At 50.9% G+C, this 27,598-nt stretch overlaps 3 protein-coding genes and 1 long non-coding RNA gene across 17 annotated transcripts in view; 2 read left to right on the top strand and 2 right to left on the bottom strand.

The window, feature by feature from the left end:
* BRPF1 (bromodomain and PHD finger containing 1) overlaps positions 1-10,306 on the top strand; it is a 15,628-nt gene extending 5,322 nt beyond the window's left edge. For 2 of the 9 annotated variants that reach the window (XM_038565728.1, XM_038565727.1), the window contains exons 3-13: positions 1,252-2,211; positions 3,058-3,220; positions 3,633-3,764; positions 4,181-4,309; positions 5,112-5,421; positions 5,750-6,073; positions 6,393-6,677; positions 7,172-7,319; positions 7,894-8,251; positions 8,583-8,737; positions 9,452-10,306. In XM_038565728.1, coding sequence (XP_038421656.1) covers positions 1,252-2,211; positions 3,058-3,220; positions 3,633-3,764; positions 4,181-4,309; positions 5,112-5,421; positions 5,750-6,073; positions 6,393-6,677; positions 7,172-7,319; positions 7,894-8,251; positions 8,583-8,737; positions 9,452-9,635 — 3,148 coding nt within the window. In that variant the 3' untranslated portion in view covers positions 9,636-10,306. Of the gene's footprint in view, positions 1-1,251; positions 2,212-3,057; positions 3,221-3,632; positions 3,765-4,180; positions 4,328-5,111; positions 5,422-5,749; positions 6,074-6,392; positions 6,678-7,171; positions 7,320-7,893; positions 8,252-8,582; positions 8,738-9,451 lie in introns of all 9 variants that reach the window. The other 7 variants (XM_038565730.1, XM_038565734.1, XM_038565733.1 and 4 more) reach the window with 7 other exon arrangements.
* The window catches only part of LOC111091243, a 26,096-nt gene extending 13,897 nt beyond the window's left edge, over positions 1-12,199 (bottom strand). Inside the window, exons 1-2 of one of the 2 annotated variants that reach the window (XR_005374621.1) lie at positions 8,329-12,199; positions 7,178-7,432 (exon numbers count right to left, since the gene is read on the bottom strand). This is a non-coding gene — a long non-coding RNA (uncharacterized LOC111091243). The remainder of the gene's footprint in view (positions 1-7,177; positions 7,433-8,328) is intronic. The other variant, XR_005374622.1, reaches the window with a different exon arrangement.
* Positions 12,063-17,354, top strand: OGG1 (8-oxoguanine DNA glycosylase). Of its 4 annotated transcripts, XM_038565746.1 has the most exons (7): positions 12,063-12,375; positions 12,783-13,030; positions 13,598-13,777; positions 15,384-15,565; positions 16,398-16,548; positions 16,686-16,735; positions 17,028-17,354. In XM_038565746.1, the coding sequence occupies exons 1-7, from the start codon at positions 12,269-12,271 to the stop codon at positions 17,112-17,114; spliced, it is 1,005 nt and encodes a 334-aa protein (XP_038421674.1). In that variant the 5' UTR covers positions 12,063-12,268; the 3' UTR covers positions 17,115-17,354. The 4 variants fall into 4 exon arrangements, with proteins under 4 accessions (XP_038421674.1, XP_038421675.1, XP_038421676.1 ...); XM_038565747.1 differs by lacking the exons at positions 16,398-16,548; positions 16,686-16,735; positions 17,028-17,354 and adding an exon at positions 14,571-14,628 and having other exon boundaries at positions 15,384-15,520; XM_038565748.1 differs by lacking the exons at positions 15,384-15,565; positions 16,398-16,548; positions 16,686-16,735; positions 17,028-17,354 and adding exons at positions 14,571-14,628; positions 14,785-15,377.
* On the bottom strand, positions 17,286-27,598 carry CAMK1 (calcium/calmodulin dependent protein kinase I). Of its 2 annotated transcripts, none has more exons than XM_038565744.1 (12): positions 27,448-27,598; positions 25,222-25,336; positions 23,426-23,557; positions 22,128-22,202; positions 21,904-22,042; positions 20,980-21,106; positions 20,810-20,885; positions 20,001-20,113; positions 19,328-19,406; positions 19,144-19,231; positions 17,678-17,795; positions 17,286-17,569 (listed from the first exon to the last, which is right to left on the bottom strand). In XM_038565744.1, exons 2-12 carry the CDS (start codon positions 25,302-25,304, stop codon positions 17,487-17,489), a joined length of 1,113 nt encoding a protein of 370 aa, XP_038421672.1. In that variant the 5' UTR covers positions 25,305-25,336; positions 27,448-27,598; the 3' UTR covers positions 17,286-17,486. The 2 variants fall into 2 exon arrangements, with proteins under 2 accessions (XP_038421672.1, XP_038421673.1); XM_038565745.1 differs by having other exon boundaries at positions 27,452-27,473.

Genomic DNA, 27,598 nt, shown 5'->3' with positions numbered 1-27,598 from the left:
CTGTGTGAAATAGGTTCAGGTTAGCATCACCATTTTACAGATGAGGAAACAGAGGCCCAGGGAGGTCACCTTATTTTCCTGCTGTCATACAGAGCATGGTTCCAGAGCCTATGCTCACCTGGCCTCCTCTAGCACCCAGAACCCCATTTCCCTTGTGGAAAGGGAAGGAACAGAAACCATTTATTTTGGTCCTGCTATGTTGTACCACTTTATTTAGCCCATTCATTTTTTAAATTCCATTTAATCCTGAGAGGTGTTTTTGGTAGCATGTTCATCCTATCATCAAGAAAACAGGTTCAAGAAAGACCAATGATGACTTAAAGATCACAAAGTGGCAGAGCCAGGATTAAATCCATGTTTGTCAGAAACCAAAGCCCCATTCTATTGTAGCTCCCTGTAGCTTTATAATACCAGAGTCCAGGCCACCTAGAGCATAGCAGGGGCATGAGGAGGCTGCTCTGTATGCCAGGCACCTGGAGCAGCCCTCAGCTCCAGTTCTGCTGGTCCAATGAGTGCTGTAGAGTAGAGTTTGAATTATCGCTCTGCCACTTCTGGTTGTATAATCTATGTGTGTTAGGCAGTTAATTAACTTCTTAAAGCTTCATTTTCCTCACCCACAAAATAAGGACAATAAGAACATTAATGCTATGGTTGTGGTGAAAATAAATGTGATAATAGTACAATGCTTGGCTCAGTAAATCTTACCTATTCTTTTGTCTTCCAAGGCTATCCAGGGAACAGACACAATACCTAGAGTTTGAAGGAGTCCTTAGCTGCACCAGCCAACAGAAGACTCATGGTAGCTCAATTCAGGACACTGCCAGCTGGTGCTAAAACTTACATAAATTTGCAGGTGACACTTGAGGAACTTCATTCTGACTTTTTGCACCATCATTCAGACCAACCCAGTAGGGTCCTAGCTGCCCCACCCTCCTCCCTTCAAGAGTTTGATTGAACCTCTGTACCTCAGAGGAGGTGGTGTAGTAGCTAGTAGAAGCTTTAGAGTCAGGAGGCCTGGGTTCACACCCCACCTCTACCACTTACAAGGTAGCTAGGACAGGTGAATTAATTCCCTAAACCTTAGGTTTCTTTTTCTGCAATAATTATAATACCTGGAGTTAAGGTGAGGATGGAACAGGACAGCATAAGTAAAGGTACAGGCCTGAATAAGTGTCCAGCAATTGTAGCCCATTGTTTTTGAGGGAAGGAAATCTCAACCACATGACAATGAGCTGCCTATGTGCACTGCAGGTACATTGAGAAGTCGGCAGAAGAGCTGGACGAGGAAGTAGAGTATGACATGGATGAGGAGGACTACATCTGGTTGGATATCATGAACGAGCGGCGGAAGACGGAGGGTGTGAGTCCCATCCCACAGGAGATCTTTGAGTACTTAATGGACCGGCTGGAGAAGGAGTCCTACTTTGAAAGCCACAATAAAGGTGACCCCAATGCACTAGTGGACGAGGATGCCGTGTGTTGTATCTGCAATGATGGTGAGTGCCAGAACAGCAACGTCATCCTATTCTGTGACATGTGCAACCTGGCTGTGCACCAAGAGTGCTACGGTGTCCCCTACATCCCTGAGGGCCAGTGGTTGTGCCGCCGCTGCCTACAGTCACCCTCCCGTGCTGTGGACTGTGCCCTGTGCCCCAACAAGGGTGGTGCCTTCAAGCAGACAGATGACGGGCGCTGGGCCCATGTGGTGTGTGCCCTGTGGATCCCTGAAGTCTGCTTCGCCAACACAGTCTTCCTGGAGCCTATCGACAGCATTGAACACATCCCACCAGCCCGCTGGAAGCTGACCTGCTATATTTGCAAACAGCGGGGCTCAGGGGCCTGCATCCAGTGCCATAAGGCCAACTGCTACACAGCCTTCCATGTGACATGTGCCCAGCAGGCTGGCCTTTACATGAAGATGGAGCCTGTGCGGGAGACGGGTGCCAATGGCACCTCTTTCAGTGTCCGCAAGACAGCGTACTGTGACATCCACACGCCCCCAGGTTCAGCACGCCGCTTGCCTGCCTTGTCCCACAGTGAAGGTGAGGAGGATGAGGACGAGGAGGAGGATGAGGGTAAGAGTTGGAGCTCAGAGAAGGTCAAGAAGGCCAAGGCCAAGTCCCGGATCAAGATGAAGAAGGCACGGAAGATCCTGGCAGAGAAGCGGGCAGCAGCACCTGTAGTGTCAGTGCCTTGCATCCCACCACACAGGTATGTGGGCAGCAGACAGTTAGTCTGCTAAGGGAAGAAGCCCTCCTCAAGACTAATAGTCTTGAGTGTAATGACAGGGTTGGGTTCTCTTACCAGGAGCTTCAAAGAAGTTAAAACAAACAAACACACACACACACACACACACACACACACACACACACACCCCAGATTCCAAAAGAAGTTAGTTCTAGCAGATCACCCGACTTTTACATTAGGAGTCAGAACTTTAGCTCTTATGTAGCAGACCTAAGTGTTTTCAGCTGCCCTTCATTTTGATGGTCTGGTTTAAGTTATAAAGAGGATGGAGTAGCTACCAGCCACAGTGGCAGAAATGGTCTGACCCTGAAGGGAGAAATGGAACGAAAAAGGGGGAAGGAAATGCTCAAGGAGTTGTGAAGTCACTGTCACAAATGAATCCGGATGAGGGCTACCATCATCAGTTATTTTTAGCTCTCTCTTATGCTATCTAGTTGATTTTCTATAGTTTACTGCTATACAATTGTACTTTATCCTAAAACCTACCAAGACTCCATTTGAGCAGGGTATCCCAGGGTTAAATAGTACTCTGGGCTGCCATGACAAGAGCAGTCTTCAGGGGCCAAGCTCCCTGGCACCCTTCTCCCATCCAACTTCATGAACATGGTTAAGGATCTGGCTTCATGCTGGGAGCTTGGCTTCCTGTCTGGTTACCATTTGCTCTTTGCATTAAGCCAAGTGTCAGGCCTTTTTGACAATAGACTTACTCCCAATTCAGACCTATTCAGGAATTCTTGCCAGCCAGAGACCCTGTTCTCCTTAAGAAAATCACGGCCCAAGGGGTTTCCCTCTTTATTCCCTGCTTCCCAGGCTCAGTAAAATCACCAACCGCCTGACCATCCAAAGGAAGAGCCAGTTCATGCAGAGGCTCCACAGCTACTGGACGCTGAAACGGCAGTCCCGAAATGGAGTACCGCTGCTACGTCGCCTGCAGACACACCTGCAGTCTCAGAGGAGTTGTGACCAAGTCGGGGTACCGTGTCAGATTCTCTGTGGGCTCTGGGAACCAAGGCCAGGGACACAAGAACTAAGATTTGTGACGATAGCATTTAGTGTCCAAGGGCTTAGGCTATTTCTTTAAGCTAGCCCTCAAACAAGGCTCAGGTGAAATCCTTACAGATTATCGGCTCCCTAGAAGGGCACTGTTTCTGTGTTTCATGCATCTATTCACTCAACAAGCATATACCAAGCATCAATTCTGTCTTAGGCCTAGTGGGCACATAGTTTGAGGAACCTTCCACTTTAGCTAGCAAGCCTGCCAGTAAATTACTGTGCCCTTTCCTTAAGGTTTACCTGCCCTTGATCCAAGCTTACTGGGCTTTCCTCCCCTCTGGCCTTTCTTCTGGCTCCCTCATCATCTCCTGATCCCCTTTTTGCCTCTACAGAGAGACTCTGAGGATAAGAACTGGGCCCTCAAAGAACAGCTCAAGTCCTGGCAGCGGCTCCGGCATGACCTAGAACGGGCTCGGCTGCTGGTGGAGCTCATCCGCAAGCGGGAGAAACTCAAAAGGGAGACGGTGAGTGCTCCTGGGCCAACTCTTTCTTACAGAAGAGAAAACAGTCCTGGGACAAGGAAAAGCATGTGTCACCTGGCCAGGAAGCAGCAGGGTTGATGCTGAAGTCAGATTTCCTGGTGCCCAGTGTGTTCTCAAGCTCATTGCAAGCAGAACATCACAGGAGAGGATGAAAGGGACCCTAAATTATGTCATAGAAGTAGCTGGCACTGGGAATTCAAGGAAGGGAAAGGCCAGCCAGAGTAGTCAGGGAAAGTTTCATCATGTTGGGCCTTTTTATAAATGAGACCTGAGTGAGTACACCCAGCTGTGGGCAGGGGAGAAGGATGGCAATATCCCAAACCAGCTGCTACCATCCCCTCAGACCTCTGCCAAGGGACTGGCCTGGGCCTGGCTGATCGGGCCTTTATATGTGTCAGATCAAGGTTCAGCAGATCGCCATGGAGATGCAGCTGACCCCTTTCCTCATCCTCCTTCGCAAAACCTTGGAGCAGCTCCAAGAAAAGGACACAGGCAATATCTTCAGCGAGCCGGTCCCTCTGTCTGAGGTAACCGAATTGGACGAAGTAAGAATCCCTTCCCCTCACTCCACCTTCTTTCTGTTCCTCTCCCAGTTGGACCCCTGCTGCAGGTCTGGGCCAGGGACTAGAGGAGACCATGAAGAGAGGGGCTGGTGGCTCTGGGGCTCCAGGATAAAATGGAGCCACATGCATCACCTGGACTCTGTCTTGTCCCTGTCATACCCCAAGGGCCCAGAATGGGAGGCAATCTGCACTCCTTCCCCAGAGGCAGGGACTGAGTCTGCCAAATGAATAATCCCAGGGCAGGAAGACACTTTCGGGGTGCTGAACCCTAGAATGGAGACTTTAGAAGGCTCAGCACCTAAAGAACCAGCTCTGAAGCCCTAGGTCCTGACTGGCAGACTCTTCTCTCTAAAAGGTATAAAACAAGAGGCCTGAAGCTGTAGCCTCCTTATAAGTCTTAATAATAAGTAAAAAGAGCTATAGGAATGCAAGATGGTGTTATTCCAGAAGATTACCATAGCCATGTTCTTACTGAAGCTTCATATGGTTAATAGGAGGTAGATTTGACTGTAATTTTATCACCGTTTTCCAGGCGAGGAAAGAAGGCCCAGAGAGGTTAAGAGACTTGCCATGGTCACACAGCTTGTGACTGGTAAAGTCAAGACTAGAATCCAGCTTTCCTTTCCCCTGTGCTAAATGCCTGCCTCTTAACTGTGGTGGGAGGAGGTTGCTGGATGCATTTCAGAGGGTGGGGGTGTTAGGAGCAAGGGTTCAGGGGGAATGAGGAGCATACTTCCACTTAGCCACACCTACCCTACTCTCCCAGGTACCTGACTACCTAGACCACATCAAAAAGCCCATGGACTTTTTCACCATGAAGCAGAACTTGGAGGCTTACCGCTACCTGAACTTTGATGATTTTGAGGAGGACTTCAACCTTATCGTCAGCAACTGCCTCAAGTATAACGCCAAGGATACCATCTTCTACCGGGCAGCAGTGCGACTCCGTGAACAGGGTGGTGCTGTGCTTCGCCAGGCCCGGCGCCAGGCAGAAAAAATGGGCATTGACTTTGAGACGGGCATGCATATCCCCCATAGCCTGGCTGGAGACGAAGCCCCACAACACACTGAAGATGGTGGGTGATAAGTCATGCTACACACATAGAGGCCAGTGCCAGGGATGAACAGCTTTCCAAAAGTCCCCTACTGGGAATAGGCAGTATAGGCAGGAAGTAGCTAGGCTGAGCAGTGGCAAGCTCTCCCCAGGAATGCTCCCCAAAAAGCCAGACTGGGTGAATGGATAACAGTGCCCACCATTCCACATCTTGATGCTGCTGTTTTACAGCTGTTCCTGGTGAGAAGCCAAAGGGAAGAGAGTGGGTTTCTTGCTGCATGCCCAGGTTCAGGGAGCCCAGAGTACTGCCCTGAATCTGACCTTTCCCCACCTTCCATGTCCACTCCTAGCAGCAGAGGAAGAGCGGCTGGTCCTACTGGAGAACCAGAAGCACCTGCCGGTGGAAGAGCAGCTGAAGTTGCTGCTGGAGCGGCTAGATGAGGTGAATGCCAGCAAGCAGAGTGTGGGCCGTTCACGACGTGCAAAGATGATCAAGAAAGAGATGACTGCACTGCGGCGAAAGCTTGCCCACCAGCGGGAAACTGGAAGGGATGGGCCTGACCGGCACGGCCCCACCAGCCGGAGCAGCCTGACTCCTCACCCGGCAGCCTGTGACAAGGATGGGCAGACAGACAGTGCCGCCGAGGAGAGCAGCAGCCAAGAGACAAGCAAAGGTCTGAACCCCCTAGCAAGGTGGACCCCAAAGCAAGCCAGACTTGACTCTGTAGCACACACTCAGCCCCTGCCATCCCCCAGGCAGAGGTTTCTCCTACACAGCTAGCTGTACTTTCTCCCTCAATCCCCATTCAGGGGCCTCTCAGCTGCCTCTCTGGCTATTTATGTAAGGGACAATGTTCCCAATTCCATATCCCCCAAATCATCTCCCAACTCTAGCTGGAGTAATGGTCCTATAGACCCAGGGTATACCCGGGGCATCTACCCTTACCACATCAGGCCCCTCACCAACTCTCCTTCTCTCTTTCTCTGCTCCAGGCTTGGGTCCCAACATGTCCTCAACCCCCGCACATGAGGTGGGCAGGAGAACCTCAGTTCTGTTCTCCAAAAAGAACCCGAAGACGGCTGGACCGCCCAAGAGGCCGGGCCGGCCCCCCAAAAACCGGGAGAGCCAGATGACCCCCAGCCACGGAGGCAGTCCTGTGGGGCCCCCCCAGCTCCCCATCATGGGCTCCCTACGTCAGCGCAAGCGGGGTAGGAGCCCCCGGCCCAGTTCGAGCTCAGACAGCGACAGTGATAAATCCACAGAAGACCCCCCAATGGGTGAGCCTCACCATCACCCAGCCCCCAAGAGAGTGAGCTAAGCTGCCATCATTCCCGACATAATTCCCACTTATTCCTTCATTTGCCCGTAATATATCAGAGCTAGAAGGGCCTTTAGGGATCCTTTAATTCAGATTTTACAGATGGGGAAACTGAAGTCCAGAAACACTGACCAAGCTAGATTTCTATCCAGGATCCCCTCCATTGTATCACTTTACCTTTTCTCTTCTCACTCTCCTTGGGGATTTCCTGCCTTTTAAGCCATTTGTGTCTTAAGACCAGTAACTGCCAAGGGAAGTGCGAGGGGTGGGGCAGGACTATGGCCAACTGTGGCGGACACTGCCCAGAACTGGCTCTGCTGGCCAAAGTTGGAGGAATTTTCCAGCACAGAAGGGAAAGCTAAGCTCCTAGTCCCTCTACCCTACCCCTATGCCATCTCTGATCTACATCTTCCTGACCGATTCCTTCCCTCCTCCCCCCTCCCACCAACCAAGACTTACCAGCCAATGGCTTCAGCGGTGGAAATCAGCCAGTGAAGAAGAGTTTCTTGGTATATCGTAATGACTGCAGCCTTCCCCGGAGCAGCTCCGACTCTGAGTCCAGCAGCAGTAGCAGCAGCAGCGCTGCCTCAGACCGAACCAGGTACCAGCCCTCCAAAGCAAGGCCTGTCTCCAGGATGCCCTTCCAGGTTTCCCTATGCAAGTGGGGTGACAACCACCCCAGCCTAGATTAAGATGGTTCAGACCCAAGGTTCTCTGCAAAATAAATGGCATTAATAAGAATGTCACCATAACAGAATAGGGGGGAACCATCCTGAGTTAAGCTGACATAGAACAGAGTGTAAACTGATACCTTCGGGCCTGGATTTGGCCTGCAGACATATTTTATTTGGCCAGCATGATGTTTTTTAGAAAATTAATCTACTACTGCCACATAAAATTCCTAGTGCCTGTATTCTCTTTAAAAATCAGATCTGGCAAATCTAGCCAGTGCTGCCTTTAGACAGGGGGTGCACTCATCACCCCACTGCTAAATCCAGCCTGTGTCCATCACATTGCTGCCAACCCCCTGAGGACATCTGGGTTTGAAATTTTTCAAGTGGTCTCAATTTTCCAAAATTCTCAGAGCCTGGGAGTTTAAAGAGAGGACATCTACCATGCCATTACTCATTCTCCCCCCCGCCCCCCAAGCTGAGTTCTTACTGTCTTGTCCACAGCACAACGCCCTCAAAACAAGGCCGGGGCAAGCCCTCCTTCTCTCGGGGCACGTTCCCGGAAGATAGCAGTGAAGATACCTCAGGCACTGAGAATGAGGCCTACTCCGTGGGCACTGGCCGCGGCGTGGGCCACAGCAGTAAGTACCCTCATCCAAGGCCAGGGATGCTGGGGGCCCAGTGTCAAGGCCTTGCCAGCCCCCTGGCTGCTGATCCGCCCCCTCTCTCCCATTCCTGTGAAGTGGTAAGGAAGAGTCTGGGAAGGGGAGCTGGCTGGCTGTCAGAGGATGAGGACTCGCCCCTGGATGCTCTGGACCTGGTGTGGGCCAAATGCCGAGGATATCCATCATACCCAGCTCTGGTAGGCCTTCTCTTTTATCATCATACCCCTTGTCTCCCAACACTGGATCGTAGACACAGTTAGCAAACATTACTTACTCTCTGCTGAGCTGCAGAGAACAAGGGTCTTTGGCAGATAGACACTTAAGAGGTTCCCGGTTAGTTTTTCCTTGTCTCCCTTTTCCTTCTCTTTGCACCCTGGGGTCTGAAATAGTTCATCTTAAGCCAGGGGTCAGCTTTGCAGGCTAGTAACTTTGTGTCCTCACTTCAGAGATAGTCTCTCAGTTCTTAGGTAAAGTAAGCCATGCAGAAGAAGGGGACTGAACCAAACAAAGGTCTTATTACACCCTCAGATAATTGATCCAAAGATGCCCCGGGAAGGTATGTTCCACCATGGGGTTCCCATTCCTGTGCCCCCACTGGAGGTGCTGAAACTTGGGGAGCAGATGACCCAGGAAGCCCGAGAGCATCTCTACCTCGTCCTCTTCTTTGACAACAAGCGAACCTGGTAAGGGAGGAAGGGAGCATTTGGTATGACTCATAGCCACAGATGCAACCCTGGGTATAGGGGCAGGCTGCCAGGAAATTCCAGCAACAGACAGACTGGGCTATAACAAATCAGTGGGGGAGGGACTTAGATCTTTGAGCAAAAGGGTTGTGTTGAAAGAGTCTGAGAGACTTAGTGGGCAGCAGCTGACAAACAGCTGTAGCTAGAAGCCAAGGGGCCATTAGTGACTGTGACAAGTGTGCTCCCCACCCAGACTTAGGTGGCTTCTAGACTTAGTTTTCCCACCTCTGCCTCCATGGTGACAAAATGGGGATAAAACAGGCATAAACATTCACGTTCTGAGTCTCTCTTCTGTCACATGTACGTAATGTAGTGTTTTTATGTGTTGTCTACAGAGGATGTTTAATGTCAGTAAAGTCTGCCTGGAGCCAATGGGACAGGGTACCTATTTCAGGTTAGGTCACAGTTCCTCCTTTTTGCACTCATAAATACCCTATGGTTATCCTGTAGTGTGTCTTTTAACTGGGCTCTTTTCATCACTAGACTATAAGCAGTTCCTTGAGGGTAGGGACTGTTTCTCTCAGTCTCAGTAACCCTGCTGCCCACCAGAGCCAGGCCCAGAGTGGGTGCTCAAGAGGTGTTTTTGAAGGAGTGAAGGCTCATGCTTGTTGCTTTCCCAGAGATGACTTATGTGATCCTCACCTCGTCCTACAGGCAGTGGCTGCCGAGAACTAAGCTGGTTCCTCTGGGTGTGAACCAGGACCTCGACAAGGAAAAGATGCTGGAGGGCCGCAAATCCAACATCCGCAAGTCAGTGCAGATTGCCTACCACAGGGCTCTGCAGCACCGCAGCAAGGTGCAGGGCGAGCAGAGCAGTGAGACCAGTGATAGTGACTGATAATGCCCAGCACAGCCCAACCTACAGTGCCCTGCCACCGCTCTCCTCCCCCTTGGCTCACTGTCCTGGAGTGGCACCGGCCTCTGCACTGACTCATTCCTGGTCTTGGGGCCAGTCTCAGGGGAAGCTGGGTGGGGGAGGTCCCTCCCGCCCTGAGTGCAGCTGGACTGTACAGAACACTCCAAGGGCCCATGGTGGCTCTGCGTAAGGAGAGGGGAGGCGCCACTGGCTAGAAAGCTCCAGAGACCTCACAGCATTGTAGTGCAGGGTGGTGGGCCAAGGTTAGGACACTGCATAAAACAGGCCATCCCACCACATCTGCCTGCTCTGCTCGGTCCAGGAGAATCTGTAACTGCCTAGTGGCCTGAGGCCCCCTGCAGGTGGTGAGGTGAGCGGGCATCTGCCCAGCCTAGCCGTGGGATTGATGTCTGTCCAGCCCGGAAGAGGGGCACTAGGTGACCCCCTCCCCTGCTGTTGTAAATACTGTAATTAGCGGAGAATTTAAATTATTCTCATTTGTAACTGCGTTTCCGGGTCGCGCCAGAGTCATTTGGTACTAAAAAAGACTGGGGCCTGTCCCCACTTCCCTTTTTCCCATAGATTCCCCCACCTTTCAAACTGGTTTGTATTTATTTCAAAGGAAGAAAATATATTGATTCTTAGAAAATAAATGGTCTGTTTGGAATTCTTTGGTTCTTACCTTCTGCTAGGGCAAAGGGATAAAAAGGGAGGTTCAGTTCCCCAGGGATGGTAAATAATTGGGCTCAAGGGGTTGCTGTGCATGCTGCATTTGTAAGACAACAGCAAAGACAGTATGACACCTCTCATTTCCCAGGCATTGAGTGGCAGGCCTTGTTCTAAGCACTTTTAGGTACATAATTTCATGTAATCCTTGCCATGACTCTGGGGAGAACTAATAGTAGGGTGGTCATCTCCACAAAGACACTGAAGTTTAGAAAAATGAAGTAACTTGCCTAAATTCCCACAACTAGGAAGTCGAAGAGGTAGGATTTGAATTCATGTCTGTTTGTCTGCAAAGCTGGCTCTTTAACCAGTATGTGGAACTGCTGGAGGAGGAGTCTACCGCCCATCCCTTCGTGAACTTCAGATGCTCCAAGTCCTCTGCCAGTAGGATAGTCCAAGTGCTTCAGAGTCACTATAGCTGTGACCTTCCCCTGTTTAACTGGGGCCACAGCAGGCATGTAGAGGATTGCTCGTCATTCATTCCCAACCTTGGCACCCCCTTTACCGATTCAGTTATTGAAGGAATGCCTTCCAAGTGCTAGGCAGGCCTGGAGGGGAGAGCCACAGGAGGTAGCCGCCCCGGGCCTTGCAGCTGCTGGGGAGCGGAGCGTGTCGGATATGGAGAGCTGCTCGTGGTGCTCCCTACCAGGGGCTGTGGGTCGGACATCAGCTGCACACATCTTGTCCTGGAGTCTGCAGTCTACAGACCCAGGAACCCCAAACCACTGTGCTACGAGGTGAAAAGTGGCCCGGATGCAGGTCCTGTCTCCTAGCTCCTCGCTCACCGTCTCCCTCCGCAAGGGAAGAAGTTACGTAACACATCTTTCCTCGGCCCAGGCAGCCAGCCCTGGACACCCGGCGAGGCAGAGGCTGCCTCCGGGCCACAGGCCCCACTGGGCAGGGAGGGGAGGATCGAGTACTGGTGAGGGAACGCCCGAGACCCGAGGGAGCGGCGGGGCGGCAGTCCGAGGGGCCCGGCCTCCTAGGAGCGGAGTCTGTGAGGAGGCCTGACGGCCGAGTCGAGGCTCCATGAGGCCTTCTGGAGGAGAGCGGCCCGGCCGGCCAGTGCGAAGACAGGATCCGCAGGTGACAGATGCTGTGGAGACGACTCACGGGGCCTCAGGGGCCTCGAGCCAAGTTCGGCTCCGATTCTCCGTCAAGAGGGCGAATCTCTGACTGGAGAGGCTCGGTAAGGAGAACGGCTTTCTGAGGACGGTGAGGGACAGGCTTTGGTTCCGCGGGCGGGCAAGCCCTGAGGAACTCCGGGGCCCTGAGATCAGGCCGTGAGGACTGGAGCCCGAGGGCGCATTCTGCGGCCGGTCCGCGGGGCGCGGGGATTGGACACCCTGGCGTGCCGAGCGCAGCCAGCCCCGGAGGAGAGGCCGACAGCGGGCCGCGAGCCCAGCGCGCGCCAACCGCTGCGGCGCCCCGGAGGGACCCGCCCACCCGCCGCCACACCCTATTCTCATTGGCGCCTCTTACTTCTCCGCGGATTGGCTACCTCGGGACCCAATAAGCCAGGCCTGAGTCCTACTTCCGGTGAGAGCGAGTCCGCCCCCTGCAGAAGCCGGAAGAGTGCGTTTGCTCGCGCTCCCTAAGTCGGCAGCTGGGAGCCCGGGGGGCGGGGCCCGGGGAGGATATATAAGGAGGAGGGGCGGAGGGGCGGGGCTCAGGAGGCCTTGAGGGGCGGGGCCTGCGGGGAGTGGAGGAATTAAATGAAGCTGGGCGGGCCTTACGTAAACTCAGTGGCAAGGGCTTGGTGGGCGAGGCCTTAAGGGGTCTGCCTGGGCGCGGTCTGTGGCCAAAGAACTCGGGTACCGAGTGGGCGGGGCGATTGTGAGGCGGAGCCTGGCGTGGAATGGTTAGCTCGCTCCGCGGTGCTGTGCAGCATGGGACATCGCACTCTATCCTCTTTCCCGGCCCTGTGGGCCTCCATCCCCTGTCCACGCTCAGAGCTGCGCCTGGACCTGGTTCTGGCCTCCGGACAGTCCTTCCGGTGAGTGACCCCGACTCCGGGCCCCTCGACACTGTAGGTCTGGAGTAAAGGATGAGGGTGATGGAGGAAACCTCAGGGTACAGAAGAGGAAACTGTGGCACGGGTAGTGAGCCTGTTTACTTACCTCCTTTACAAAGTGGAGGTAAAAAGCCAGTGCAGGGACGCCTGAGTGGCTGAGTCGATTAACCATCCGACTCTTGATCTCTACTCAAGTCTTGATCTCAGGGTCGTGAGTTCAAGCTCAGCATTGGGCTCCATGCCCAGCGTGGAGCCTACATTATTTAAAAAAAAAAAAAAAAAAAAAAAGCCAGTGCAGTGTTCTGAGGAGTTATGGTAGGGTGGGAGGGCCCCAAAGAGTGCAAGAAGGAAAACTGAGTGCCAAGGCTGCTGTGTGCCTGGGGGCTCAGGTGGAGGGAGCAAGACCCTGCACACTGGACTGGCGTGCTGGCGAACCGGGTATGGACATTGACCCAGACTGAGGAGAAGCTCTACTGTACTGTGTACCGAGACGACAACGGATGGGTTGGCAGACCCACACCAGAAGAGCTAAAGACTGTGCACCAGTACTTCCAGCTGGATGTCAGCCTGGCTCAACTATATCACCATTGGAGTTCTGCAGACCCCCACTTCCAAGAGGTTTCACAGAAATTCCAAGGTGAATTCAAGGATTGGGGCAGGGATCGGAGTTCTTGTAATTTGATTAAATTTACAGTTTCACCGTCTGTAAAATGGGTATTATACCCACCTCATAAAATTTTATGAGGATTAAACGAGCTAATACGTCTAAAGTTTCGCTTAGAATAGGGCCTGACACATAGTAATTATTATTACTATTATTATTGTTCTGCTGATTACCAGAATGTACTGACAGGATAGTGAACCAAATCCTGGCTGTGTGATCTGGGGCAGGTGACGTCATTCATTCTGTAAATATTTATAGAACATCTGCTATGTGATTGGGAATATATCAGTGAACAAAACAGACACAAATCCCCATCCTCATAGTGTTTACATTGTGGTTTCTATGTCTGTGGAATGTAATGATAGCCCAGACCTCACCGATGCCATGAGGAATGAGAACTCTGGTATTGCCTTCTCTGACATCTCAGTCCCTCATTCCCCAGGGATCCTTCTAGATCTTTGGTGCCCAGGATCTGAGGGTGGAAAGAGGCCACTTCTGACAGTAGGTCTGTATCCTATCCCCTACCTTTCTGGTCCCCAGGTGTGCGACTCCTGCAACAGGACCCCATTGAGTGCCTCTTCTCCTTCATCTGTTCCTCCAACAACAACATTGCTCGCATCACTGGCATGGTAGAACGGCTCTGCCAGGCCTTCGGACCTCGGCTCATCCAGCTTGATGATGTCACCTACCATGGCTTCCCCAGCCTGCAGGCCCTGGCTGGTGAGTAGATGGGTCCCTCAGACCCTCCAGTAGCATTCAAGGTCTCTTCAGTTCTTCCCTGGACCATCTCCCATCTCAAAGCTTCCTGCCCTCCCACTGTCCTCCAGAACCACCTTGCCTGGTCTGATCAGCCTCACCTCATCCTCCCCATATGTCCCTGAAATGTCAACACCTCGCCAGTCTTTGCTTCATACCCCAGGAGTTCAATGCTTCGTCAAAAAAACCAACTGTATATGGTATACAGTACTTTGGGGTTAAGAGCACTCATTCTGGAGAAGACTGCCTAGGTCTGTCTGAATTCTTGGCGTCTAACTATATGATCTTGAGCACATTATTTAGTCTCTCTGTGTCAGTTTCTTCATCTGTGGAACAGGATAATAATGACACCTACCTATCAGTTGCCACAAGGGTGAAGTAAAGAAATACACATCCTGCACCTAGGGCAGTGTTTGACATCCAGGAATTATGCAAAAAATTTAAGTTGCTATCTCTACAGTGAACCCAACAATTTTGCATTCAAGAACATAAGTGTTCTTCATAGCAGCTCTGTAAGGCGAGTATTTTACAGAGGCAAGTATATCAGTTGGCAGATATGAGAATAAAGCTAGGAGAAGTGCTTAGGGACCACACAGCAAGGAGATACGCCACCTAGAGAAAAGAAAATGTTTTTGGTACTTAGAAACCCAGTCTTGGGGGGAAAAAATAGAAACCCAGTCATGGGCCTCAGCCCCCAGTTTAGTAGTTATAAGACCAAAAGAATTGATTTACCTATTCAAGCTTCTCTTGTTTGTAGGATGGGAATAATCCTTTCTATCCAGAAGGATTTGAGTGGTGACCAAAGCAGTCATGAGGTAGGGTACTCTAATGGTCTAAGAGCAGGGGCTTTGGTTTCCCAGACCTGGGTGCAAGATCCCATGTCCTTTCTTGAGCAAGTTATTTTTTTTTCTAAGTTATTATTTATTTATTTATTTAAAAAATTTTTTAAAAGATTTTATTTATTTGAGCAGGAGAGAGAGCAAACACAAGCGGGGGGAGAGAGGGAGAGAGAGAGAGAAAGAGAAGCAGACTCCCTGCTGAGCAGGGAACCCCACGATCCCAGGACCCCAAGACCATGGCCTGAGCAGAAGGCAAATGCTCAACCGATTGAGCCACCCAGATACCCCTCTTGAACAAGTTATTAACCTAAATAACGGTATTGTTATCAGGGTCCTTGAAAAAAGCGTGATAATATACCTAAAGCACTTTGCCAGCACAAGATACCCAGCACTTGATAATAGAAGCTATCATTGTTATTATGGTTATTATTTGAGATTATGGGCGTGAATGTACTTTAGAAAGTTCCTCCAGGGCAGCGTGTCCTTCTCAGTCCCTCTTCTAGTACCCAAAACTGGGTGGTAGGTGCTCAGAAAACATTTGTAGAGGGGCAGAACCCAAGTTTGAACCCTTTCCTTTGCACATGTAAGTGTCCTGGGGCCTCCCAGGGGGCGATGAGGTGGGAGAGGGGTGCTTAGGAAAAGCATTCCTGTGGGGAAGAGGGTTCACACACTAGCTGGAAGATAGGAAGTATTTGAAGATGCCTGAATCCTACCCTCTGTACCCCCAACAGGGCCAGAAGTAGAGGCTCAGCTCAGGAAGCTGGGCCTGGGGTACCGTGCCCGCTACGTGAGTGCCAGTGCCCGAGCCATCCTAGAAGAACAGGGCGGGCTGCCCTGGCTGCAGCAGCTGCGCAAGGCCCCCTACGAGGAGGCCCACAAGGCCCTGTGCACCTTGCCCGGGGTGGGCACCAAGGTGAGGTCCCAGGGGGATAGAAGCTACCCTTATCACCCATGCAGAGAGCAGCAGAGGAGATAAGGCAGGCCTGAGAGCTGGTACATGCTGGGCTTCTGGAGGCAGAGCAAGAAGAGAAAGGATATGAGCAGGTGTTTTACTAGAGAAAATGCAAATTTCAGAAAGAGTATAGAGAACGTTGTCCCGTGAGTGTATTTTTTAAAAAGGTCATTTGTTCAGGTGCACATATACACTGGTATATTTATACAGAAATTTCCAGAAGGAATCCTAGGAAACTTAATACTGGTTACCTTTGGGAAGACAAATGGAAAGATGTTTCCCCTTTTCATGTTCTTATCTTGAAATTACCTGTACTTATAAGAGTTTTTGTTTAGTATCAACAAGGTTTGCTAGCAGTAAGATGATTGGGAATTGGCCATTTATTTCCTTCTTTATACTTCTCTGTAGTTTAAAAAATGAATTTTTGTTTAAAAAACTTTTTTTAATAGACTCTGAACTTCAGCCTAACAGTAAATCTGGGTTCTACCTCTTCCTGGCCATGTAACCTTGGCCAAGTCCCTTCGCCTTTCTGAACCTCCATTTTCTTGTTTGTAGAATGGATATAGTACTGTCTTCTTTCAGGTTATGATGAGAACCTGGCCCACGTAGATGTTCACGCAGTAGAACTCTCATCATAGCTATTTTAAAGCTATTACAAGAGGGTATATATTGATGTAGAATATAAAATAATAGTAACCTCAGAGTGGAGAAGGAAACAGCTTTGGGACCAGAAGCAGGATACTGGCCGGATCCTATCATTCCTCCTCCGTGGCTCACTCTTTTTCTCTCAAAGGTGGCTGACTGCATCTGCTTGATGGCCCTAGACAAGCCCCAGGCCGTGCCCGTGGATGTCCACGTGTGGCAGATTGCCCAGCGTGACTATAGCTGGCACCCCAGCACATCCCAGGCCAAGGGTCCAAGCCCCCAGACTAACAAGGAACTGGGTAAGGAGAGAGTGGGATGCTGGGGCTGGTAGTGGGTTGAGGTGGTAAAAAGTTTTCACACCTCTCCACAAAATCCCACTCCTGTGGACTGGGAATAGGAGGGCCAGTTAATTTTGCCTTATCACTTTCTGGTGTAGGAAACTTTTTCCGGAGTCTGTGGGGACCTTATGCTGGCTGGGCCCAAGCAGTAAGTATACTGAAGCTTCTGCTCCTCCTCCTCCTCCTCCTCCTCTTCATCTGGCCCAGACTCCTTAGGACTCCTCCCCCTCAGCCCTGACTTAGTCCACTCCTCCACCACCACCACTATTCCAGGTGGTCCTACAGGACTCTTCACCCATCCCAGCCCTGACTCTAGTGGACGCTCCTTGCCCCAACCCTGCTCCCCCTGAAGTCTTGTACCTCTCCACACTGCCACCAGCCCTACCAGCTCTGACCCCGTATACCCTGACCTCACACATTATCCATTCCTCTGCCCCCAGGTCCTGTTCAGTGCTGACCTGCGCCAACCCCACCGAGCTCAGGAGCCATCAGCAAAGCGCAGGAGATCTACAGACCTAGAAAGCTAGGTGGGGGACACTGGACAAAGGGATTTCCCCAAGTACCTTTCCCAACTTCCCTCTGCCATCCAGCCTCTTGCTGGGAAGGGAGCTTCCTGCAACTACCTCAGAGGCCGGGTCCACTCAAATGAAGCAGTTTGCACAGCAATGTGGGGTGAGGATTATCTGGGGAGACGGTGCTACCTATGTTTTTATCTCTTCCCTTTATTACAAGAAAGAACAATAAAATAGAAACATTTGTATGGAAAATGCAGTGGAGGAGTGATAGGGAAAGGGGTGGGGAGGCAGTGGAGCAGGGTAACTCTCCAATTTGGGGAGGGAAGGGGAGCAGGCTGCCCCAACCGCTCCCACACAAAGGGGTCGGACCCTGAATCTAGGGCCCTAGAACTTCGGGGGCAGCGTAGGGGACAGTTCTGGGCCCGGCTCCACGCAGCCATCTCGACAGCAGCAGCCAGCCGCTGGCCCTACATGGGGAGAGAGAACAGAGTTGGCTGCAGGAGCAGACCCTCCACTCCAGCCTGGATGCCTCTTCAGGGACCACTTATGCCCTTCCACAGAGCACTGGTCCTCACCCCCAGCTGCTGGCGTCAGCAGCTCCCCGTGGCTTGCCGTCGGTCCCTGCCCCTCCTGACTGGTGCCCAGCTGGAGCTTCCTCATATGCCGCACCACGGCCGTGGCATTGAAAGCTTGCTGTGGGGAGAAGGAGAAGGGACTTTTGAGAGTGGAAGATCATGTGACAGGTCTACTGGGGGATTCTTACAGTGGTTTTATTATTTTCATTCAGGTGTTATTGGTTGATCCCCTAAGACTTCCCTGAAACCACTACCAGGCTTTATTAAATGACATACAGCCATATTATATATTCATACAAACATATATGCATATATGTAAGATGGGTATATATATATGAACAAGTATATATAGCCCTTTATGTATAATTGATTCATATTCACATCATTGCAAACCCTTAATACAACATTATATGTCAGGCACTGTTCTAAGCACTTTATTTAGCAATTCATTTAATCTTCACAGAGGTCTTTGAGGTAGGCAATGTTAGTGTCACCATTGCCATAGGAGAAAACTGAGGCACAGAGAGGCTAAATTACTTGCCCAGATGTGTGTGTATCATTTTCTCTTCAACATATCCACAGAGGTGTCCTGCATATCCCTCAAAACCAAAATCATCACCCCCCCCTAAGTATGTGCCCCTGGAATCCCCATCTCAGTGATAATACCACCATTCACCATTTCCCTATCCAAGATATTAGGCCACCCCTTGATCGCCTCTCTCTGCCAATGTCTCTTCTACCATCACTTCTTGTCATTTCTACATCCTAAAGGACTCCTGAGCCATCTGCTATTCTCTGGTCTAAGCCCTCCCCATCTGCCCACATCTCTACCATAGCCTCAGAAGGGGTCTCCCAGCCTTAAGTCCATGCCTCCCTCTGCACTGTGAGAGCCCTTTCTGGAAGGTAGATTACTGCTGAAAATCCTTCTGGGGCTCCCCCATTATCTTCAGGACTGAGTCCGTTCTCCACTGTGGCACTTGAGGCCTCTACCTGCATTTCCAGTCTGGGCTCCTGCCCTGTAGCCCCTCCAGTCCATCCAGGCTTACTGAACATTTGCACTTTCCTGAGTGGCCACACTCTTTCTCTTGCCCCTGACCTTCTGCATACCAGTTCCCTATGCCTCAGACATGATTCTGCTGTACCTGGCTAATTCCCACTCAGCTGTCAGGTCGAATAGGTCTGTCAGGCCATCAGCAACCCTACATCCATCCCTTCCAGGACCTCATAGATTAGAGTAGATGTCTATAAGAATTATACTGTTCTCCCTCTAGACTTGGACTGTCACTGGGGTAGAGTAGGTGTCAGGGAGTGTTGAATGAATGAGTGAACGAGATTCTTCAGTAAGCATCCCTGAGCAGTTACTGTGTGCTTGACTTGATGATAGGTGCTGTGGGGGCTGAGGTCTGGAGTGGGGTGGGGAGGAGGCCTGAGGATGCTGAGACCCAAGACTAGGGATGTGGGCTCACCTTCCACTTGCTCTTGGCAAAGTTCTTCTTGATCTGCTCACTCACGGACTGGTGAATATTCTTATCCAGAGCCGTATCTCCTGCAATCCTAGGATGGGGGTGTGTGGAGGGTTGTCTGTGAAGGCAGAAACAGGCTTGAGGGCCCCAGACCCCACCCCAGCTTGCAGCTTGTGGGAGCTCTCACCACGGGTGCTGCAAGGCCTGTTCACAGGTGAACCTCTTCTCTGGATCCTTCTCCATCAAGTGCCGGATGAAGTCTTTGGCTAAACCCCCAAGACAAAAGCAAAAACAGAAACAGCATGGTGGTGCCTGTGGACACCCCCAAAGACAAAACCCACCCCCTCAGGTCTGGCCTGGCACTTAAGCAAGACGAGAGGCCAGATTTGTCCATGCACACCCGATCCCACCTGTACTCTTTCTCTAAGCCCTCTGCCCACCCCAGCCTTCCAGCTCTCTCCGTTTTCCCTTATGAAAAACTTGTTCTTAAAGAAGATTCTACTCAGTGCATTCACACTGATGTTTAAGTGCCTGATAATGGCTTCACGGGTTTGCCTCCTAATAGGAGGCACAAAAGGACAGATGAAAACCTTTATGGCAGTGTTTCAGGCATTAAGAAGTCCACAGGTGAGGTATTTTCAAAAATCCTATTTTTGAAGGCTGAATGAATGCATGCCTACAAGCTTCTCAGACTGGAGGCCAGGCAGAGGGAAGCACCTGGGGTGGGATGTCTAGTCTCAAAGACAGCTCTTAGTTTGGGGCTGGGGAATGTGACCAAGGCAAGCAGTGAAGAGACCCCAAAGCAGCTGAGAAAGGCACCAGAGGTAGGGCCCAGGGGAAGAAGGCAAAGCCTCAAATACCAGAATCAGAGATGTCGTCCCAGTAAGGAGAGTCAAATTCGTACTCGGCCTTCAAAATCTGTTCAAAGAGTTTGGCATCATTCTCGTCATAGAAGGGGGGGTAACCGCAGAGCCTGGGCAGGGAGAAACTCATCCTCGTATCCACTTTCAGGGCACCCATTGGCTCCAGGATGGAGCTTTGGGGCGATCTTGGGTCAAGTAGCACCCATAGGAAGGAGGTCCCCCTTTTACAAAGAGGGGAAATGGAAATCTGACCCTCTCTGATTTTTTCATCCCTGTCCAGCTACACTGGCATTTCTGTTCCTCAATTTGCTACCATCTTTCCTTCCTCGGGGCCTTTGCACTTGTTCTTCCTTCTGCCTAAACCATTCTTCCCCCACACCTTGAATGTCTGACTCCCTCACTTCATTCAGGATGCTATTCCAATGTTGCCTCCTAAGAAAGGACTTTCCTGACCTTCTTATCTAAAATGGCATCCATCCCCATCTCCCTACCCTGTTTGATTTTTCTTCGTAGTATTCTACTACCTAGCATTACTTTATAGATTTATTTACTTGTTTATTGTCTATCTCCCCTACTAGTGGTTTTGCTCCCTAAGGGCAGGCACTTTGTTTTGTTCTTTGCTAAATCCTCAGTGCTTAGCACAGTGCCAGAAACAGTATGAATTGAATGAAGTAAGCTTAAGCCATTAATGGGTAGATATAAACATAGATGGCAGGAAGGAAGAAATAGAGAGGAGGAAGAAAGCAAAGTAGGGGAGAAGAGAACGTTGGAGCCACACACGCCCCAATGGCCAAGCCCCCACTCACAGAATGTAGGCGATGACCCCAATGGACCAACAATCTACTGCCTTGCTGTAGGGCTTCTGGGCCAGGACCTCAGGGGCTATGGAGGGAAAGGCAAATAGTGGTGACAAATCTCTGCCCTGCAGCTCCCCATTCCTCCCCTACCCATGGCCCTAGCCCAGGGTGCTCCATACCCACATATCCTGGGGTTCCACAGGCTGTGGAGAGCACACTGCCAGGGTCCTCCATCTTGGAGAGGCCAAAGTCAGAGATCATGATCTTGGAGTCTTCATCCAGGCTATAGTACAACAGATTCTCTGGCTTGGAAGGTGGAGGGTAAAGAAGAGGCAGAGATGGCCAGAGGCTGGCAGGACCTTCTGCCTCCCCTAGCACCCCTCAGAAACTGAGCCTCCCAAAGCCACTGTGGCTTCATGGCTGCCATCTTGGTTGAAGGCACAAGAAACTCAAGTTCTCAAGGAGGTTAAAAGTACCAGAAAGGACAAGGGCCTCCAGAATGTGAGAGGGAATTTTCTATAAACTTCAGGTTTGTATTGTGAAACCCTAAAAAATTGTTGAGCACCTACTGTGTGCCAGCATTCTTACCCCATCCCTGTCAGGCCAGTCTGAATAATCCCACTTTACAGATGAGGAAAACAGATGCCTTTCGAGGCAAAGTGACTTGCCTAAGAAACTACAATTAGGGAGTAGCATGGACAGAATTCCAGCCCAGAACTATCTCACCCAGCCCCCTTCTAGACCTAAGGAGATGTACTACAAAATGTGAACCCATCCTAGTCACTGAGGTATAGGACTTCAGGTGTTTCTGGCTTCTTTATGTTTTTCTGTCCCCTTCAAGTTTTCTACAAAGAGCAAGGGGGACTTTTATTAGCAGAAAAAGATCTAGACATTATTGGATAAAATATCAGCACCATTCACCTTTGTATCCATTTGAGTGTCCAAACTAGAATGGGCAGAGGCAGTTTAGGCTTTACAGGTACACTTTGCAGATGGGAAGCCAAGGCTCGGGGAGGGGATAAGAGTTGCCCCAGGCTGCACAGTGAGGGGTTTGTGGAGGCCCCGTCTGGCACCCCAGCTCACCACACACTTTCACACCCCACCTTGAGGTCTCGGTGTACGATGCCAAGGTCGTGCAGGTACTTGACAGCATCCAGCACCTGGAAGATGAGGCGACTGGCATCCCGCTCTGTGTAGAAGCCTTTCTCTACGATGCGGTCAAACAGCTCCCCACCAGATACCCTGCAGCCGGGGACACGACACTCTGGCCACAGAGGGTAGGGAGGGGTGGCAGGGAGAGGTGTGAGCAAGGGGTGAGGCCACTCACAGCTGCATGATGAGGTAGAGATGGCCCCCACTCTCATAGATGTCATCCAGGGCTACAATGTTGGGGTGCTTGATCCTGAAAGGAGAAATGAGGTAGTTCAGAGCTGAGGGCAGCCATCTTCCTATGCTCACCTCGAAGAACCACCAATGCAATGCCCTGGCCGGGCAGGACAAACCAGAGCTCTGAGTCCCAAAAGGTAAACCTGATTTACCATAATTTATTATGATGTAATGGAAGGTAGGAGCGAACAGAAATAAATAAAACAGTGGGCTCTGGCATCGGACAGACCTGGGTCTCACCTGCCTCTACTGTGCTATTTGGGGGCAAATCTTTTTTACCTCACAGCACTGATCAATATATGATTTTAAAATATTCCTGTGTTTATAAATTGGTCAGCCTCTGCCACCGGAACGCCAACTCCAGGATACCAGGAGCTTTATCTTACCACTGTTCCTCCTACACCTGGTGTAGAGTAAGTGCTCACTTATTCATTGAGTATTAAGCTTCAGTTTCCTCATCTGTAATATGAAGCCAATGATAGTACTTCCCTCAGACAGTTGGAGTGAGAATCATGTGAGAAAATGCAGGTAAGAATCTCAGCACAATGTCTAACACACAATGAATGCTTGATAAATGAACCAAAGATGGTGACTGAGCTTGTTGGAAGGCATGGCTCTGCCACAAAGTTGCTGTGTGACCTTGGGCAAATCCCTTTCCCTCTCTGGGCCTCAGTCCCCCTCCTCCACCCAATAGTGGAAATGACCATTTCATCCCTGCCCAGGGTAGTTAGAAAGTTCAGTGAAGAAGATGCAAGTGAAGCTTCTCTATAGCTTCTCTTCCAGTGAGGGCAGCAGGTTTCACATCAGTATGAGCAAATCATAGACCAGTTGGTTACTGATTTAGTCAGGGGGTCATGAGACAGGCATTTTTTAACTTCCTGAGTGGCTTCAATATATAGGGGGAACTTGAGGTAGGTCTACAATAGCACCAGTTGAGATACATTGCTCTGAGCCACATTCAAGGACTGACTTTTAGATCTGACTGAACAGATTAAACCACTGTAAATAAGCAGTGGCATTTCAATCACATCTGTCATGTTAGCTGTTGCACCAGACACATGAAATAAAGAAATCTCTAATGCACTCCACAACCCTACCAGGTAGAGATTATTACCCCACTTTGTAAGTGAGCAATTTGAGGCTCACAGGTTAAACCCTTTGCCCAAAGCAGAGGTGGGAAGAGAATGGGAGGAGTCAAGGCAGGGTCAACCCAGGCCAGACACACTGTGGCCCACGCACTTGTGCAGGACAGCGATCTCATTCTCCATGCTGCCCTCCTTGCCCTCCAGAGCCTTCTTGGCGATGCATTTGATGGCCACCAGCTTGTGAGTTCTCTTATCTTCTGCCAAGATTACCTCTGAGAAGGCCCCCCTGCAGAGAGAAGGGATTCATGAGGAGGGGAACTGGAACCTTAGCTTCCCTTCAGCCCCTCCTCCATACCCCTATGGGTTAGGTGACCACTTGTGAACCAAGGATGTGGGATGAGCCTCCCTCCATCACTCTTCCAAACCCTGGTCCTTGAGGTGGTCACATGACCCAGGTCTGGCCAATCAGAGTAGTCTATCCCTGGGGACAGTAACTGGGTCCTGCGCAAGCCATTGGCACTTTGAGAATGAGCTGCTCTTTCTTCCCAAGCTGGTAAGATGCGAGTCTGGAGCTAATAGTGGTTCTCTTTGCCACCACTTGAGAAAAGCCTGCTTGAGAATGAAGGTAACACAAAGGAAATCAGAGCTAAGAAATTCCTGATGACAATTTCCTGATAACATCATGTGAGCCCCTGGATCCAGCCATTCCTGAAGCTTATGCCCTGGGCTTTTTGATTTATGCATAATTGATTCATTTATTTTTCTGCTATAATCAATTTGAGTCATGGTTTATTTAATTTGAAGAACCATCAACTTTTTAGAAGTGTAGAATCTCAGGCCTCAAACCCAGACCCACTAAATCAGAATCTGCATTTTAACAAGATCCTCAGATAATTTGTACACTCACTGAAATTTGAGAAACAATATTTTGCAACAAGCTCTTAGAAAAGAACAAATTCATTTGCACTAAAGTTCACTATAAGGAAGATTTACTGGAGTATTCTTTCTAGGACTTTTTGCTTCCCTGGGAAAAGAGGAAGTCATATGTCAAAAGTATCTTTCATGCTGAAATCTCAATCATCAGAATAACTAGTGACTGTGGTAGCCTCATTGCTGGTTTCTAGTCTTGTCCCTCCACAATTTACCCTCCATGCTTTGGCCAGAGTGACCATTCTGGATTGCAAACCTGCCAAGATGTCTTAAATGTCTTCACATGGCTCTTGAGATAAAGTCCAACCTCCATAGCTTGGCTTTCAAGACCTGTTGTCTCCCCCCAGCCTCTTCTTATACTCTTCCCCCAGCCTCTGATTATGAGCTCTACCATTCTTTACCTCTTTCCACACATAACCTGCTTCTCAGACTTTGCTTATGCTCTTCCTTCCTTCCTTCTGCAGAAAGGGTTCCCCTAGGTAGAAGCCACCATTCTGGGCTCTACAGAGTCCTTATTCCTGACTTTAACGGGGGCACATAATAAACCCTGTTGCATTTTCCCTGGGTGTGTTCCCTGAACATGTTTAGGATCAACTGGAGGGGCAGAGATTAGGTTTGAGTTATTTCTGGATTCCCCCCACTGAGAAAAGAGCCATGCCCAGCTTCAGTTCCTAAACCTAGGCCAAGAACAGCTCTTGGCCAAAAGTTGGAAAAACTGGCTCCTTCATCCTCCTCTACTTTATTCTTTTCACAGGAACCCAGAGCTGCAGCCAAGAGCAGCCTCTGTTCCACCCACTGTCAGCCAGTAGTGAAAAGATGGGCTGGACCAGGCCATGGCAAGGCTACCATGGGACACGGACTATAGGAAACAGGAAGCAGTGATCAAGTGACCAGAGGAAGTACCACCCTGGACTCAGCCTCCCCAGGCAGCCAGGCCCAAGAGTGAGGACCTTCTCAAACCACACCCCAGTTCAGGGACAGCCTCACCCTCCACCCCCGCTTGCCTGCCCTGAGACTCACGTTCCCAGAACATCACGGAAGTCGTAAATGTCCCTAATGTCCTCCACCTGCTTCCAGCTGGGGCCGTCCACTGCCCCCGGCATGGCCCACTGCCCCCTGGCCACAGCCAGGGCTCCTGAGAAGAGGAATGGAGGGAAAAGACTCAATGGGGCCCAGCCTTCCATGTTGTAACTTAGGCAACTGAGGCCCCATTCAGTCATTCAGCCTGCATGTATTCATTCCTTGATTCATTCATTTGACAAAGTTATTCAGCAAATTCATACATTTACCAGTCATTTGTTCCACAAATCTGCATGCCTTGAAAATCCTTCAAGTGGCAGCAGAGTTCTTTTTTCAACACAGCCATTTGTTCATTCATTTATCCGGTTTATCTCCCAGTTTCTCCCTCTCCAAATCCAAACACTCAGAAGAAGGACACTGACCCCCAGGAAGACAGCAGAGAAGACCCTAGAGCAGCTGTAGAAGCCCACAGTCCTGGAGTGTCACCCTGTCCCAGAACCAGCAATGTCTCAGCCCCACCCTGGGAATTGCTGGGGTGTCTCCTCTCCTTCCTCTTTCTTCTCCCACCCAGACTCTCGGAAATCAGGTTTCCGGCAGCCTGGGCTTCCAGCAATATCTCAGCCACGTTTTTAAATAGCTCCTTCTACACTGTTACCATGGCAACAGCAGCCACAGCTGGAGCTCCCCAGGCCTCCCAATACCCCCTCTCCCTCCTGGCTCCCTGTTTGGGTCCCAGAAGCCTGAGAAATGGTACCACCCAGCCTGTCTCCTCCTGGCTTCTTCTGACCCTGATCTAGCCTGTACCATTTTCCACTGAGACCTCTGCTAGCTGGAGGCTGGGCATTCTCTCCCCATTTATCAGATGGAGAATGAGGAGACTGCGGTTGGTGATAGATAGGGACTGGGTCCATTGTTGCCCAAATGATGACTGGCTGGGGTCTAGCTAAGCTTGCTGAGGGCTTGTTAACCCCACTGTGATGTGGTCTCTCTTAGCTGGCCTTTCCAATAGGCAGCCAGACTAGAGCCCATTCAGAGCCCAGCATGCTGTTTGACCTCAAGGAAGGCACTTTCCCTTTCTGTTTCCTCTGTGGGAGAATGAGGGATGGTGTCCTGAGTAGAGTCAAGGTGTGAGATCCCACTCCTTGGATGGGACCTGGTTCCCAGGGGAGCCTGGCCACCCACCCATCCCAGGGTCAGAAACTTCTAGGAAAGGAGACATGATGATAAGCTCTAAAGGCAAAGTTTTAAAACCCACCTGGAGGCCTGGCAAATACAAGCCCTCATGGGTCCACAGACACACCACACCAAGCTCCACCCACACCCCTGAACCAAAATACCTGCCGTCAGGTTCAGTACATTCCATACCCAGACACCTCAACACCTGATCATACATGTACACCCAGACATCAGCACACATGTCCAAACACACACTCCCCCAGATATCCTCATACCCAAACATCCTTCCCCCAGTTCCCTCTTACACCCTCAAAACACATCTGCACATGCTTAGATGAGATCTCTCTCTCTTTCTCTCTCTCTCTCTCTCTCTCTCTCTCTCTCACACACACACACACACACATCTACTCCTCACCTATGTACCGAACATCCCAGATTCACTCATACCTGACTTCATCCTGTTTCTGTACACCCGAGAAGCTCCTGTGCTCCAAATTGAACCCCAACTCCTTACACACCTAACTTCAAACATCCTCAGTACATGACCGTATAGCCTCAGCTCTTGAGCCAGATACCAGCATGCACAGCACCTTAGACACATCTGCAACAGAAACACTGATTCCCAGACATCCCCACCCATAAGGACACCTTTATACGGCAACTCCATATCTGAGCCGCCCTGCCTGCGCTAAGACATTAGCACACCCCAACACAGCCCCCACACATCTAGAGCTCCAAATGCCAAGTCCTTCCATATTCAGGCCCAGCTGAACCCAGGCGCACAGCACACACACAACACGCACACACACACACACCCTCCCCACCTTCCTCTAATACCCACTCAGTTCCCCACCGGCTGCCTGGCACCTGCTGGGCCTGGGGCTGAAGCTGGAGAGAAAGGCCCTGCCCTGCCCTACCCTGCCCATCCAGACTCCAGCCCGCCCCGGCACCCACTCCCACCCTTGGGGGAGGGTATCCAGGGACTGGGGAGACCTAGCCGCCCCTCCTGGGCGCCCCGGAGCATGGGCGGGATGGGTCCCGGGGCTGTACCTACGGCTGCCCCGCCGCGGGGCTGGCTGGGAGGCCCGAGGTGGCTGGCGCCGAGCTCTGGCTGCCGGTTGCCGCCCGCCGCCCGCCGCCGCTGCGCTCCTGGCTCGCCCGCCCGCTCTCTGGCTGGGGCTCGGCTCGGGCTCTGCTGGCC

Source organism: Canis lupus, chromosome 20 (assembly GCF_011100685.1).
Source record: "Canis lupus familiaris isolate Mischka breed German Shepherd chromosome 20, alternate assembly UU_Cfam_GSD_1.0, whole genome shotgun sequence".
NCBI lineage: Eukaryota > Metazoa > Chordata > Mammalia > Carnivora > Canidae > Canis > Canis lupus.
This window is presented reverse-complemented; position numbering and strand designations above follow the sequence as displayed.

Excerpts from the sequence above, each read along its gene's own strand:
- OGG1 (XM_038565746.1), top strand. The coding sequence starts at position 12,269 with ATGGGACATCGCACTCTATCCTCTTTCCCGGCCCTGTGGGCCTCCATC. Across the intron at positions 12,376-12,782 it reads GCCTCCGGACAGTCCTTCCG|GTGGAGGGAGCAAGACCCTG; the intron begins GTGAGTGACCCC and ends CTGGGGGCTCAG. Across the intron at positions 15,566-16,397 it reads TGCCCGGGGTGGGCACCAAG|GTGGCTGACTGCATCTGCTT; the intron begins GTGAGGTCCCAG and ends TTTCTCTCAAAG.
- CAMK1 (XM_038565744.1), bottom strand. The coding sequence starts at position 25,304 with ATGCCGGGGGCAGTGGACGGCCCCAGCTGGAAGCAGGTGGAGGACATT. Across the intron at positions 22,043-22,127 it reads CTCTACCTCATCATGCAGCT|GGTATCTGGTGGGGAGCTGT; the intron begins GTGAGTGGCCTC and ends CCCCGGCTGCAG. Across the intron at positions 21,107-21,903 it reads TCGTACACCGAGACCTCAAG|CCAGAGAATCTGTTGTACTA; the intron begins GTGGGGTGTGAA and ends CCACCTTCCAAG.